Source organism: Harmonia axyridis, chromosome 2 (assembly GCF_914767665.1).
Source record: "Harmonia axyridis chromosome 2, icHarAxyr1.1, whole genome shotgun sequence".
Taxonomy (NCBI): domain Eukaryota; kingdom Metazoa; phylum Arthropoda; class Insecta; order Coleoptera; family Coccinellidae; genus Harmonia; species Harmonia axyridis.
The window spans coordinates 18,197,730-18,210,128 of record NC_059502.1 but is presented as its reverse complement, the minus strand read 5'-3'; the positions used below and the strand labels follow the sequence as shown (position 1 = coordinate 18,210,128).

General features: G+C 35.7%; 1 protein-coding gene across 4 annotated transcripts in view; it reads left to right on the top strand.

Annotated features, from left to right (window-relative positions):
- Nucleotides 1–12,399, top strand: part of LOC123672184 (discoidin domain-containing receptor 2-like) — a 354,429-nt gene that overhangs the window by 294,292 nt on the left and 47,738 nt on the right. For all 4 annotated transcript variants that reach the window (XM_045606195.1, XM_045606192.1, XM_045606193.1 and 1 more), the window contains one exon: nucleotides 5,434–5,610. In XM_045606195.1, the coding sequence (XP_045462151.1) occupies nucleotides 5,434–5,610 (177 nt within the window). The remainder of the gene's footprint in view (nucleotides 1–5,433; nucleotides 5,611–12,399) is intronic.

The window sequence follows — 12,399 nt, the reverse complement described above, 5'->3', positions numbered from 1 at the left end:
GTATTTCCTTAAATGAATAAAATTTTAATGAAAGTCCTCAACGTTGGATTTTCCTAGTACATTTTTCAAGAAACCAAAAATAACTCAAAAATAACAAAATTCCATTAATATCATGCACCGTTGTTGAAAGTTGATATTTTGTACCAATATTTGATAATACTAAACTTTTCTCCTACAGTTGGTGTCTAAAAGTCTTCAACGATTTATCTTCCTCAAATATTCATACATTACATGTATAATATGTGTTATCCCCTCATTTAATTAAAACCCACATTCGAGTTCAATAACAACATTTCTTTTGGTAAAGAGGGTGGAATTTTTGACGAGTCTTGTTGCACAAGATTTCGTTGCTAAATCCAGATTTGTATGGCTTACGAAGTCCCCTTTTGCTCGTTTGTTTTGATGATCCCTTTAATGGTAAGCAGCGATGATAAATTATTTTCTACCAGTGTCAGATAAAGCAATAGACCACAAGCAAGCAGCTGCTCCGCAAGAAAATTAAAAGCATAATATATAATCAGCCCCTCAATATATTACAGGGTATTCTCGGGATGACAGGTTTTGATGGCCAATGATATTCATGCAATTTTAGGAATGGGAAACCTTGATAAAAATTCCGATTCTTGATTGGAATTCCAATAAGGTACATGGTTTTCAGTGTTTGAAGATTCCATTCATGTTATCATGATTTATGATCACTGTATATAAATAAAAGAGGGACCTTTTCATATGAACTTGATCTTGAAAAATTATATCGGTAGTTCTTGATTGTATATTGATTTCTAGGTTATCTTCGCATTGCTGGGAATTAATCGATTATATAATTGTTTATTCTACATGAGATAAGGTTTGTTTTGGTCCAAATTATCTCAATATGATGCAAATAGTACTCATCATTGAGTTTTCGTTCTACAATAATGAATTCTATGTGCGCATAAACTGATCGTTAAAATAAAAAAATATCTTATTTTCTTCCCAATCTATTAGTTCATTCAAGGATGTAATTGTGGTATGAATGAACGAGAGCTCGAAAGCGCCTGATTTCACTTTAGTGCTCAATTTTTGGATATTATGCTTGAAATTTTCAATTTTTATGTCGAAGTAAGCACGAAATTTCGCATAAATGTTGAAATTGTTATCTGTTGAGTTTTTTATGGTTCAGATGTCGCTATCAACACAAAATTTCATTCAAAGCTTGAAATAATCATTCTATAGGTATATAAAAATATCATATCGATCGAATATGTAGTCAAGAAAATATTGTTTTTTTTATCCATGGTTCTGATCATTTGATCACTTTGAAATTCTGCACGAAGCTGCAAATTGATATTTCATATAACACACAAAATTTCAACTTTCTATTCAGTGATCAGAGAAATATTGAATAATTTTTTTTTTATGTTCTTCTTCGATGTTTTGTGGTTCTGGTTACGGTTTAACACGAAGTTCCGCACGAATCTTGAAATCTCTATTCTATATAAGAAGACGAAATCCCAATTCCATCTGATCTGTATTCACGAAAATATTCTGAATTAAATTTTTCGTGTATACGAACGGACGGACAGAATCTAATTCGAGGGCGGATTCATTATCAGTGAGTCCAATGTGAAAAATTCAGAACAAACGAATCATTCACCATAGTTATACTCAAACACATAAGGACATAAATTGAGTGTAGTCAATCATCGATACTTTAACTTGAAGTTAGAATGCTGAATCGAAAATCTAGTAAAACGGAAAAAAATCTTACCAGAATGATGAGATTGTTTCCTTATCCGGAATATGTATGAGTTCACAGAAAGATATCGTAGTAATACAGTAAAGTACCTACTTGTCGAGTGTGAATAAACGAAGTCGTCTACATTTTTCAAGGTTGTTCTATATGGGACACAACTATTGCAAACTATCATAAAAAACAATATCAGCGAATTTTTTATTATTGTTTGGAACCCAAATTGTTTTGTAATGATGTATGGTCAGGAATCAAAATGTTTTCGGATTTCACAGCTATTTACATTTATCAATTAGAATTCATCGCATCTCCATATATATTTGCCTTACATCAATAAACTTCACTCAATTCCAAGATAATTCTAATCGAATAACATGAGCAATATGAAGTATATTTTGATCGTTGCATCAGTTCATATTTTATTATTTAACTTAGTCTCAAGTTACAAGCTTGAAGGAATAGCTAATGAGGAAGGTGAGTTCTTATTTGCTAGTGAATAAATAATTCTCTTCGAATAATAATTATTTAATGAAAATAATCTTAAAAATCTCTGAATTTTATTGTGCAGAATTTGAAAGAACACCTTTTTCAGGACAAGTCATCAGACTCTACAGAGACATAGAATGTGAAGATTTCAGTTGTGGTATTCGTTGCCTAGAGAAGGGACACTTGGGAGGTGGTCACTGTGATGTGAAAGGAAAGTGCGTTTGTGGTACAACTCAGAAAGGTCCTACTAAAAAGAGGGAATCGGATGCCAGTGAAAGTTTTGGATTCGAACAATTCCCAGTATGAAAGCTCAAATGTTCAAATGTTTATGTCGTCATCTTCATTATTTATTTTCAAATCTTCATATATCAGTGTTTTCAATGTGTAATATAATATAATTTTGTATTTGAAATGCCAAGTGGAAATTTGATTTTATTTGTATTTTCCTCAAGTTGATGAACTTGAGAAATTCACATGATGAGATCTAAAAATGAAAATACAAAGAAAATCAAACATTGAGTAAAATTCAGTTGGAATACTGTAATGACAGTATTTCAACTGAATTTACTCAATATGCAAAACAAATAGATCTCATGGATTGAAAATTATAATATGGATTGATTACAATAAAATTACGTTTTATTATGGTGCACTTTTCTGTGAAATTGACTCAATGGTCTCCGTGATTCAATCTACTAGTGAACTAATGCCCACAAAGTAATGATAAAATGAACTGAAAAATATTTTGGCGTTGTATAAGTTTTTTCATTCTACTTGTAAAAGCAATTATAAAGAGATATAAAAGATGTTCTCATTAATTCATAAAAATTAATTGCAAAAGGTAAATATAAGCATACCAAAATTTTTTTTTTATTTTTGTCTTTATCTCTCGTACAGGCTCATCGCGAATGATTCATGACTTTTATAATGGTTTTCACAGTTTTCGCAGGATTAAGATAAAGATTAAGATTTGGGCAACATATAGGAAATTGAATGGAAGTAAATTTTCAATGAATGTACCTTTACCATGACAAAAATTAAAAACGGAAAAGATGATATGTATTGAGCTTCATGCACTTGAAAGGTGAGGTTAGCATGACTCAACCTTCCTATTTATTGGTATTATTGCCGTGATTTCGATATGACTAATTCTGATTACCATTCAAAACAAATTTGTTTTCACTGAAATGCACTTAGTTTTTTGGTGCCCTCATAGAGGATAATGAACGATAAAATGTCTCACGGATCAGTTATTTCCCTATGATTCTCATTGATCTAGAAAAATGGTTTTCCTATACATTATTGCGAAAAATAGATATTCCGCCTCCTAGAGGGGTATTCAATCCGAAGCGTCTTTGGATATAACATTTTCTTAAATTATGATTTATTTATAAAATCATAACTGAAAAATTCTAGAAATTAATTGTACAGGGAGGGCAAATTTCGATGTTTTAGTACTACAACTTTTAAACCAGAGGAGATAGACAAAATCTGATACCCACTTCTCGGTCTTTTTTTCTGAGAAACTAACAAGGGTAGTATTCATTTTTGGCCAACTCCTTTTGTTTTCGAGTTATAAGCTAAAATTGAGAAAATCGGAAGTGCGCTGTAGGTGCGAGCGCGAATGCTTAGTCGGTTACGATCTTTTAAGATACCCATTAAAAAAATATTTTTTAATACCCATTAAAAACATATTCTTCACTTTCAGAACCATAAATGAAGTAAATAAAGTGAAAATTGTTATTCTTATATTATAAAACGCAATAAAAAGTATTATTACTCGTAAAAAAAATATATAAACGTTTTTGCATCATTAAAGTTTAGGGGTGTATGGAAGGGGGTAGCAACTGTCTAAAGTGTCCGGCAATGAAAGACGAATTTTTTTGAAATATCCCGAAGAAGATATGAGCTTTATACTTTAACGAATTCAAGGTACTAATTTATAGAACTTTACCACCAGCTGTTACCTGCCAAAGTAACCATAACCCAAACTCTCTAGTCGCTGGTCGTCTTTACCTGTATAGAGTATGAACTCTATACAGGTAAAGAATGATCTCAGAATAACTTTGAGCTTTTAAAAAATCTGGCGGGCGGTCGTGGACACTTGCTCTATCACGCTAATTTACTTTAAGATCACTTAAAACCATAAAATAATAAACAGATAAAGGAAGTATACGTAATTTTTACATGTACCCAACATGGTTAGATTACGTTGTCGGATTGTGATATATTTTCAAATTCACAATTTTACTATATCGTTATGAATGTATATTATATTGACTGAAATATATTTATTTGAGTGATTCCCGATTATATGCAAATTTGAATATTTGGAATCCGATATTTTTCCTAATTGTCGAATTTATAATGAGAAGATTATTTATTATAATCTGTATCTACCTGCTGAAATCCAAGGTTTGCTAACTTTTGCTCTCCTAGTGTCATCGGTTGTTTCACGTCGTTTGCCGCGCTTGAAGTTTGTTTTCTGGATTCCTAATATATCAAGGTATTCATTTCAATATATTTTGAATTAATATGAAACGTTGATTCACTATGGGACATAAGACGTGCGTTCTTTTTGGAGCAACTCGCGAATTCAGTGAACATTCGTATCACTGATATGTTTTCATTTCCACGCGCTTCATTTCAAATTTAATAGTTCATGTTCGGGACAATATTTGCTCACTAAAAATGACATGCTCTCCCTAAGCTAAAAACCATTTCGTGTTTTTTCTGAAAAAACAGCCAAATTTGGTCAATCAGACCGTTCAGCATCGTCGGTAGTTGTTCGACCACTTTTAAGGTTACATATCACCTTTCAACAGTTGTTGTCGATGGATCAATGTCAGCCATTGCTTTGTCTGCATTTCCAGAAATTCTGACAAGCATCCTTTGAAGCTTGTTACTAACGAGAAAAATGTGGCTTTTGTGCTCTAGATTTATTGATTGAAGTGGTATATCCTTCTTTAAGCAGGTGTTTTCTCTTCAACTGACAAATCAAAAAGCAGGTAGATATTTTATCTCGCCATGAACAACTTCAAATACACTTCGTCGAATAACTGGAACTGCGAAATTCTTGAAGATTATCTCTCGTTTTCATTTCCTTAGTGACCTGCCTGACGCAAATTGCCCCATCTAGTTTCTACATGACGAAATCAAAGTTGAAAAAGCTATTTCGCATACAATCACGTCATAACGTTTTCTCTCCATTCCAGATGGCATCCTGAGCTACAGTATGCCCCAGGGTACCAGAAAGGGGAAACTCGATCTTAGAGATGAGACCTACGACGGCCTGGAGGACGCTGGACATGTGTTCCAGGGACTGGGACAGCTCGTGGATGGACACGTCGGCCAGGATAATTTCAAAGTTGACCTGACGGGATTTGGAAAAGGTGAGGATGGTCGAGTTGACGCACCTGTTTTGTTATGTATTATGTTTATGTTGGGATAATGGTGATTTAAAAGATTTTCATACTCTTAATGATTTGATTAAGTATTGAATATAATTTATTTGTTAAAAGTGAACAATATTTGTTATAATCAACTACACGGAAAAACAACTATTCTTGAATCGAAGAACATAATATTCTTGAAAATTAAAGTTGATCCAAGTATACAGGGTTAAGTATTGAGAGGGGCACTACAGGGATATCGAAAACCGTTAGAAATACAGGGTGGCTTGAATTACAAAAAAAAAAGTTGCGTTATTTAGGGATTAGTGTGTTGGTTTGAATAGGAACAGATCCAAAATATCTTCAATGGTTCCTGATATATCTCGAAAAAACTAAAAATCGAAATTTTCTTAATTTCTGTATAACTCATTTGTTTCTGGAGATAACTTCACTAAATTCGGTTTGTAGCCATTATCCAATATAGTGATTATAATGGTGTCGTCATTTTTTTTTTGTTTTCCATGGTTTTGGAGACGCGACAGTCAATGGGTTGATAAAGAAAAAAATTACGAATTCAACACTTTATCACATGTTATAAAAATAACGAGTTTAACTACGCAAATTAGAAATTCCCTTTCATTCTTTTGTTTAAATAGTAGGGTGGTGCCAGAATTGTCAAATAACTCTTACTTCGTTGAATTGTTATGTGAAACCATCACTTGATTTCTGTAAAACCTGATACCTATTTGATAAGTAACGTTCTATTAATTACATAATCAGGCTGATACCAATACTCTACATAGCGTACAACTGGCAATGTCTGTAGAAATTGTTCTACATAATTTAAAAAACTCAAGTGATGGTTTCACACAACTGTCAGTTATTTGATAATTCTGGCTCCAGTCTACTACTTAAACGAAAAAATACAAAGGAAGTTCAAATTTGCATAGCTAGACTCGATATTTTTGTAGAGTATAAGTAGTAGACTAGAGCCAGAATCATCAAATAACTTTGTTGACAGTTGTGTGAAACCATCACTTGAGTGTTTTAACTTATGTTTATTATGTAAAACAATTTCTACAGACATTGCGGAGGTTATGCTGTATTTGGTGGGACCATTAGTATTATTATTATTATTTCGGTGTTATTCATTGTAAACTGTTGGAACCTAGTGAAACCATTATTACTGAGGAACCGTATCGATTTCAATTGAAGCGATTGAGGCGAGCACCACGCGAAAAACGGCCACAATATGAGCAGAGACAGGATAAAGTGAATTCACGCGTTCTCTGAATCATGTAGATCATTTGCCTGGCCTTTTCTGCCACAGCCGCCACGTGGTGAAACTAGCTCAAACTAAAGGACACTATGATGCCCAGATCATTATATTGGTCAACGGGAGTCAAGCAGTTACCATCGACTGCATATTGATTATGCCTAGGTGTAAAACGTGACATTCGATTTGCTGATATTCAACAACTATTTTCGACACCATCCGTAGCAGTCCACAAATTTTCCTGAAGGGTCCTCACATTCGAAGCCTGGTTGTATATTTTGTGTCATCTGCAGAAAGTGCGCATGAAGATTTCAAATGTCGATTCATATCAGACGTATAAAACAGAAAAAAATGGGGCCCAGGACTGATCCCTGCGGGACGCCACTGGACATAAAGTTATTCGCAGCTGAATGAATGTTCGATCGAATAGGCAAGCTCTGATCCACGAGATCGATGTTCCCCCTATGCCTATTTATTGTAATTTACTTCTATAAATATATACAGAGGGCGACGATGTGGGATCCAGCCGAACGCCTTGAAAAATTTCAAATACAGTACATCCATAGGAATAACTCGATCCCAATATCGGGTCCAATTTTTCAGGCAGCTTCGTAAAATGGTCATTGTGGAAAGACCAGGAATAAATCCATGTTATACTCGAGCTGTAACATTTTGTATTAGCGCAAAGTGAAGAAACTGCTCACACACAATTCTCTCCTAGATCTTGGACACTGAAGAGGAAGGGCTTATGGATCGATCATTATTGGACGAGAGCTTGTCTCCCTTTTTAAATATAGGAGTAACCAAAGTCCTCAACCAGTCCTTCGGAAGAACGGAAGAATCTACTGACTTCCTGAAAATGAAGGTAGGGGGAAAGCAATGGCAGAAGCGCACCTTCTCAAAGTAAAAGGAGAAAGACCATCAGGACCAGGAGAGGACGTTTCTTTCAGATTCATCAGATGTTTGAGCACCAATTTGTCCCCGACAGCCAACCCAAGTTCTGCATTAGGACTAGGGACACAGAGAGTGGGAAAAGGCGGTCATATGGACCATACCCAAAGTTGCATCCCATACTTTGAAAAACCGTGTATGCCGATAGCTATTACTCCAAAACTACCGTCATAAGTAAACTATTTCGCGTTACATGCGAAATGAAATACACGGAAGAAAAATGAAAGGCTTGATCCATTCCCCCATAAATGTCGACATTCCACTAATACTTTCTCATAAAAACGGCCTGGTGGAGAAAAGGCGATAACTTCCCAGCAACAAAGTCGTATAATAAAGTCGGGGAAAATGAAAATCAGGTGTACCGTGCAAGGAACACATACGGGTTCGCACACTTTCCGATGAAATATGCGATATGGAAGGCAGAAATGGGACAATGTAGTAGGTAAATGGAGTGAGAATCTTGCGAAGTTTCATATTCGACGGCAATTTATCGAACTTCCAGTTGATATATTACGGGAATAAGTGACTGATATTACGAATATATGGCACTTTCTGCACGAAGAGTTTCCAGGATACGTCTAATTGGCAATATATCGACGTGCACGCGTATCCAATACTGCAATATTTACAGTATTTCGGGAAGCGACAATTTTATATTGGAATAGTGACTAGTGTCGAGCGTTCGATGAGGCAGCGGCAATTAACTTGCCATCCTTCATAGATTAGACCGTTTAAAACGTTATACATTTGTTTGACAGGAAAAAGTTATCATACAGAGGAAATTTTGAGTGAGGTACCTACACCTCAATTATCTCAGAAACAGATCTCCGATTTTTTAGATTTTAGTGTGCAAGGGTCTTGTGATATGGCCGATATTATGGTACATAGGCGTAAAACTTTGCTTCCGCAATTTTTTCCCGAAATTCGAGGATTTATTGTAAAAAACTGGTTATACATTTATGATTCAAAGTATTGTCCTTCGCTGGCCACTACTTTCTCCCATCTCTCGGACAGCATATGAATCCCGCGTTGAAAAAACTGGTCATCAACTGGTCACGAATCGATCCAATTTTCTACTTCTTCATAAGACCGGAAGTGCTGGTCAGCCAGGACGTGTGCCATTGATCGAAACAAGTGATAGTCCGAGGGAGCAACGTCTGGAGAATACGGCGGATAGCATAGAACTTTCGATTTCAAGGTTTCCAAGAATGTCTTGACCACTTTCGCAACATGGGGTCGAGCATCGTCATGCTGTAATGTCACTTCATCTCTCGTTGTATTGCGGTCGTATGTCTTCAATGCTCGGCTCAAACGCATTAATTGCGTTCGAAATATTTACATTGGTGTCAATTCTTTCCTTTTTCGGGATCAATGATGAACTTTGTTATTTCAAATGGATATTTTTTGCCTTTTGAACTCGTTTAGAAATACTGAATTTTTTCCATATTTCCTTATATCTGAAGTTCTACAGGGTGTTTCAAGAAAAGGTAACCCCGTCTCATAGATAGGTATAAAACTGTTGAATAATTGTGGTTTGCTCAATGTCTTCAACGCCCTTCAGTTTCAATCCTGATGGCGTTACGAATTTTTCCATCAAGGAAACCCAAATTATTTTCCAGTTTCCGCCTATTCTAGAGGAAAAATACCATTCACATCAACTTCGCCGAACTTTAAATAATACAGAAAAATTCGTTAATGTCTGAAAATTAATTATAATAGCATTATATTTGATGGCTAGCAGAAAATTGTAATGTAAATTAACTATAACTCCGAAATTATGGCATTTAGGTTCATCACATAAAAAATATTTAGTATTTTTTAATTATTTTCGAAGGAAAAAAATACATAGGGTGGTCCATATGAAATAACGAAGTTCGTTATCATTTCAGAGAAAGGAAAAATCTGCCAACAATTTAATTACCGACATAATATCATAACCATCTTTTTTTTTCATAAGAATTCCATTAACTCATGAACCGTTGAGTTTTTACCCAAGTTATGGCATATTGCTGAAATTGTCATCAAATGAGCTATCTAATGATGCAATAACTTACCGGGTGTGTTATTTGAAATAAAAGATTAGTAGACTGTTTCCGGTAGAACCGGAAGTTGTAGAGGTCTGAAAATATTTTAGAGAGAAAGATCATTGTCTCCAACCTCAACATGCAAACTTTCAGCTCAAAATTATGATTAGGTTTCCATAAGCGTCTAATAGGCTGTCGTAGTGGATATAGAGCGATCTGTCGAACGTGCGCTCCAAAAATGATGATGATTATTCAAAAAGAACACTTTTTATTCAATTCTATCATAGCTAAACTTGAAATTCACGCCACATTCGCGCAAAACGAAATAACTGCCAATATTCGGATTTGAATATGTCGATACCCTTATTGTTTCAATAAATTTCCCGCGGAAAATCTCCGTTCGTAAATTTTGTAGATAGGAGCGATGAAATGTTACGTGGAAATCAACGGGATCCTATATAACCTGCTGATCTTGATACGGAAGGTTCAAAATTAATATCCTGATTCGGTGAAATACGTTACGCAGATCGCTAGATATCACCCAGTCTCCGACAAAATTCAGTTGGATAAATCACTGTAAATAGCCAGTTCGCAAATATCAACGATTTATCCCACTGTGAATCGACGTAAACATCAATCTTTCCAAAGGGTTGATGATCATAATTCCGCCCATGAAATGGAAATACTTCTGAAGGTGTCGAAATGGCGTTTCATTTGGTGACTGTTGATTCAACGACAAACGTCGTTAGTTGATCGGATTTCAAAGATGAATACTTCGTCAGATGCTCAATGAGTCCTTTATTCATGAGATCAGTCTTCGAATATTCTCATAATCTGAATGAATCGAATAGTATTCAATGCGTTTCCTAAGTAGGTATATATTGAGTAGTACAGGATGTCCCAAATTTGATGCTCACTGAAGGCATCTCGAGAACTATGAGATCTTCAAGGACCCCGATCCCTTTTTTCAAAATAATAATATATCAGAAAGCATATCATATATATTATCGAAGAAGAGTCCGCTACCTTTAGATATGAGAATAGTTTAGAGAAAAATAAAAAGGCGAAGAAACAGTATAGTTCACATTGAACCCCTGTGACAAAACTATATTGAATAAATTGACTGAAGAAGTAAAAAACAGAGTCAGACAAGTGTTCAACAAAGACTGGGATGAGAAGCTAGAAGAAGTAGATAAGAAAGATCAATCACTGTGGAAAATGACGGCAGCACTAACTGGAAGAAAAACAAAAGCGAAGATACCAAAACTGAGAAGGGAAATCAAGTAGCTATTACAAATGAAGAAAATGCAGAAATGTTTGTAGAATCACTGGAACATCAATTCAAGCCGAATCCAAAAATCAACTACCACCGTTTCAACCAATCAGTTGAAAAACATGGAAAGATATCAGAAAATGATCACAATGAAATTGAAGAAGATCAAAAAGAAGTTACTAAAGAAGAAATTGAAGAAATTATCAGAACATTGAAAAATATAAAACACTCGAAATAGGCAGAATACCAAATCAAGCAACTTACCAGGAGAAGCTGAATCAATTAGATTCAAACCTCTTGCCAAAACCATCGGATGTTATGCCAACCACTTTCGGTTTCGAAACGCCCTTTGAAACGGTCATAAATGACCAACCTAGTGCAATAAGTTTCCTAAATCGTTTGAACAAAAAGTAATTCATATGGTTCACCGATGGATCAAAATCAGAGAGAGGAACTGGCATTGGGATATATGAAACTAAACTGAAGATCTCTAAAACCCTGGGAAGTGAGTTCTCGATTCTACAAACCGAGATACTGACTGTTTATGTATGCGCTCAGGAGTGTCTGAAAATGAACCTCAAGGGGGCGCATATCTACATCACCACGGACAGCCAAACCACACTGAGATCCCTGGAATCGTGCTGCCAGGGGTCTCTGTTGACTTGGGAGTGCCGTAACACCATAAGGCAACTGGCCAGAGGTAATAAAGTACTCTGGGTACCAGGGCACTGTGGGATTGAAGGAAATGAAAAAGCTGATGAACTTGCAAAAAGTGCATGGAGGTTAACACCTGCTGGACCTGAGCCTTTCTGTGGGCTAGGAAAAGAACAATATAAAGCTGCTGTCTAGCTATGGGAGTTGAAAAACAGGATAATCCACTGGACTAACACTCCCAGACTTGCTCAGACAAAGAAATTCGTGACGATTTCACCTACCTACGCCAAAAACGCTGTCACGAGCCGAGCTTCGGTGATGGTGGGACTACTGACGGGGTACTGTCGGTACAAACATCATTAGTACCGTATGGGAAAGTCAGCAGATGAGATTTGCAGGCTCTGTGGAGCGGAAGCGAACACATGGTATGCAAGTGTCCGGAGCTTGCTGGCTTAAGAACCATTTATATGACAAGCCGGTCCTGGATACCAGAGAGGTAACGTCCAAAGCCCCTTAGGTTTTGGGTTTCCATGAATGAGTAGGGTAGAGAACAAAAGATCTACATGGTCGCAATTCCTGGAAGGCTTACCGAACCAAAACGACCCCAGTTC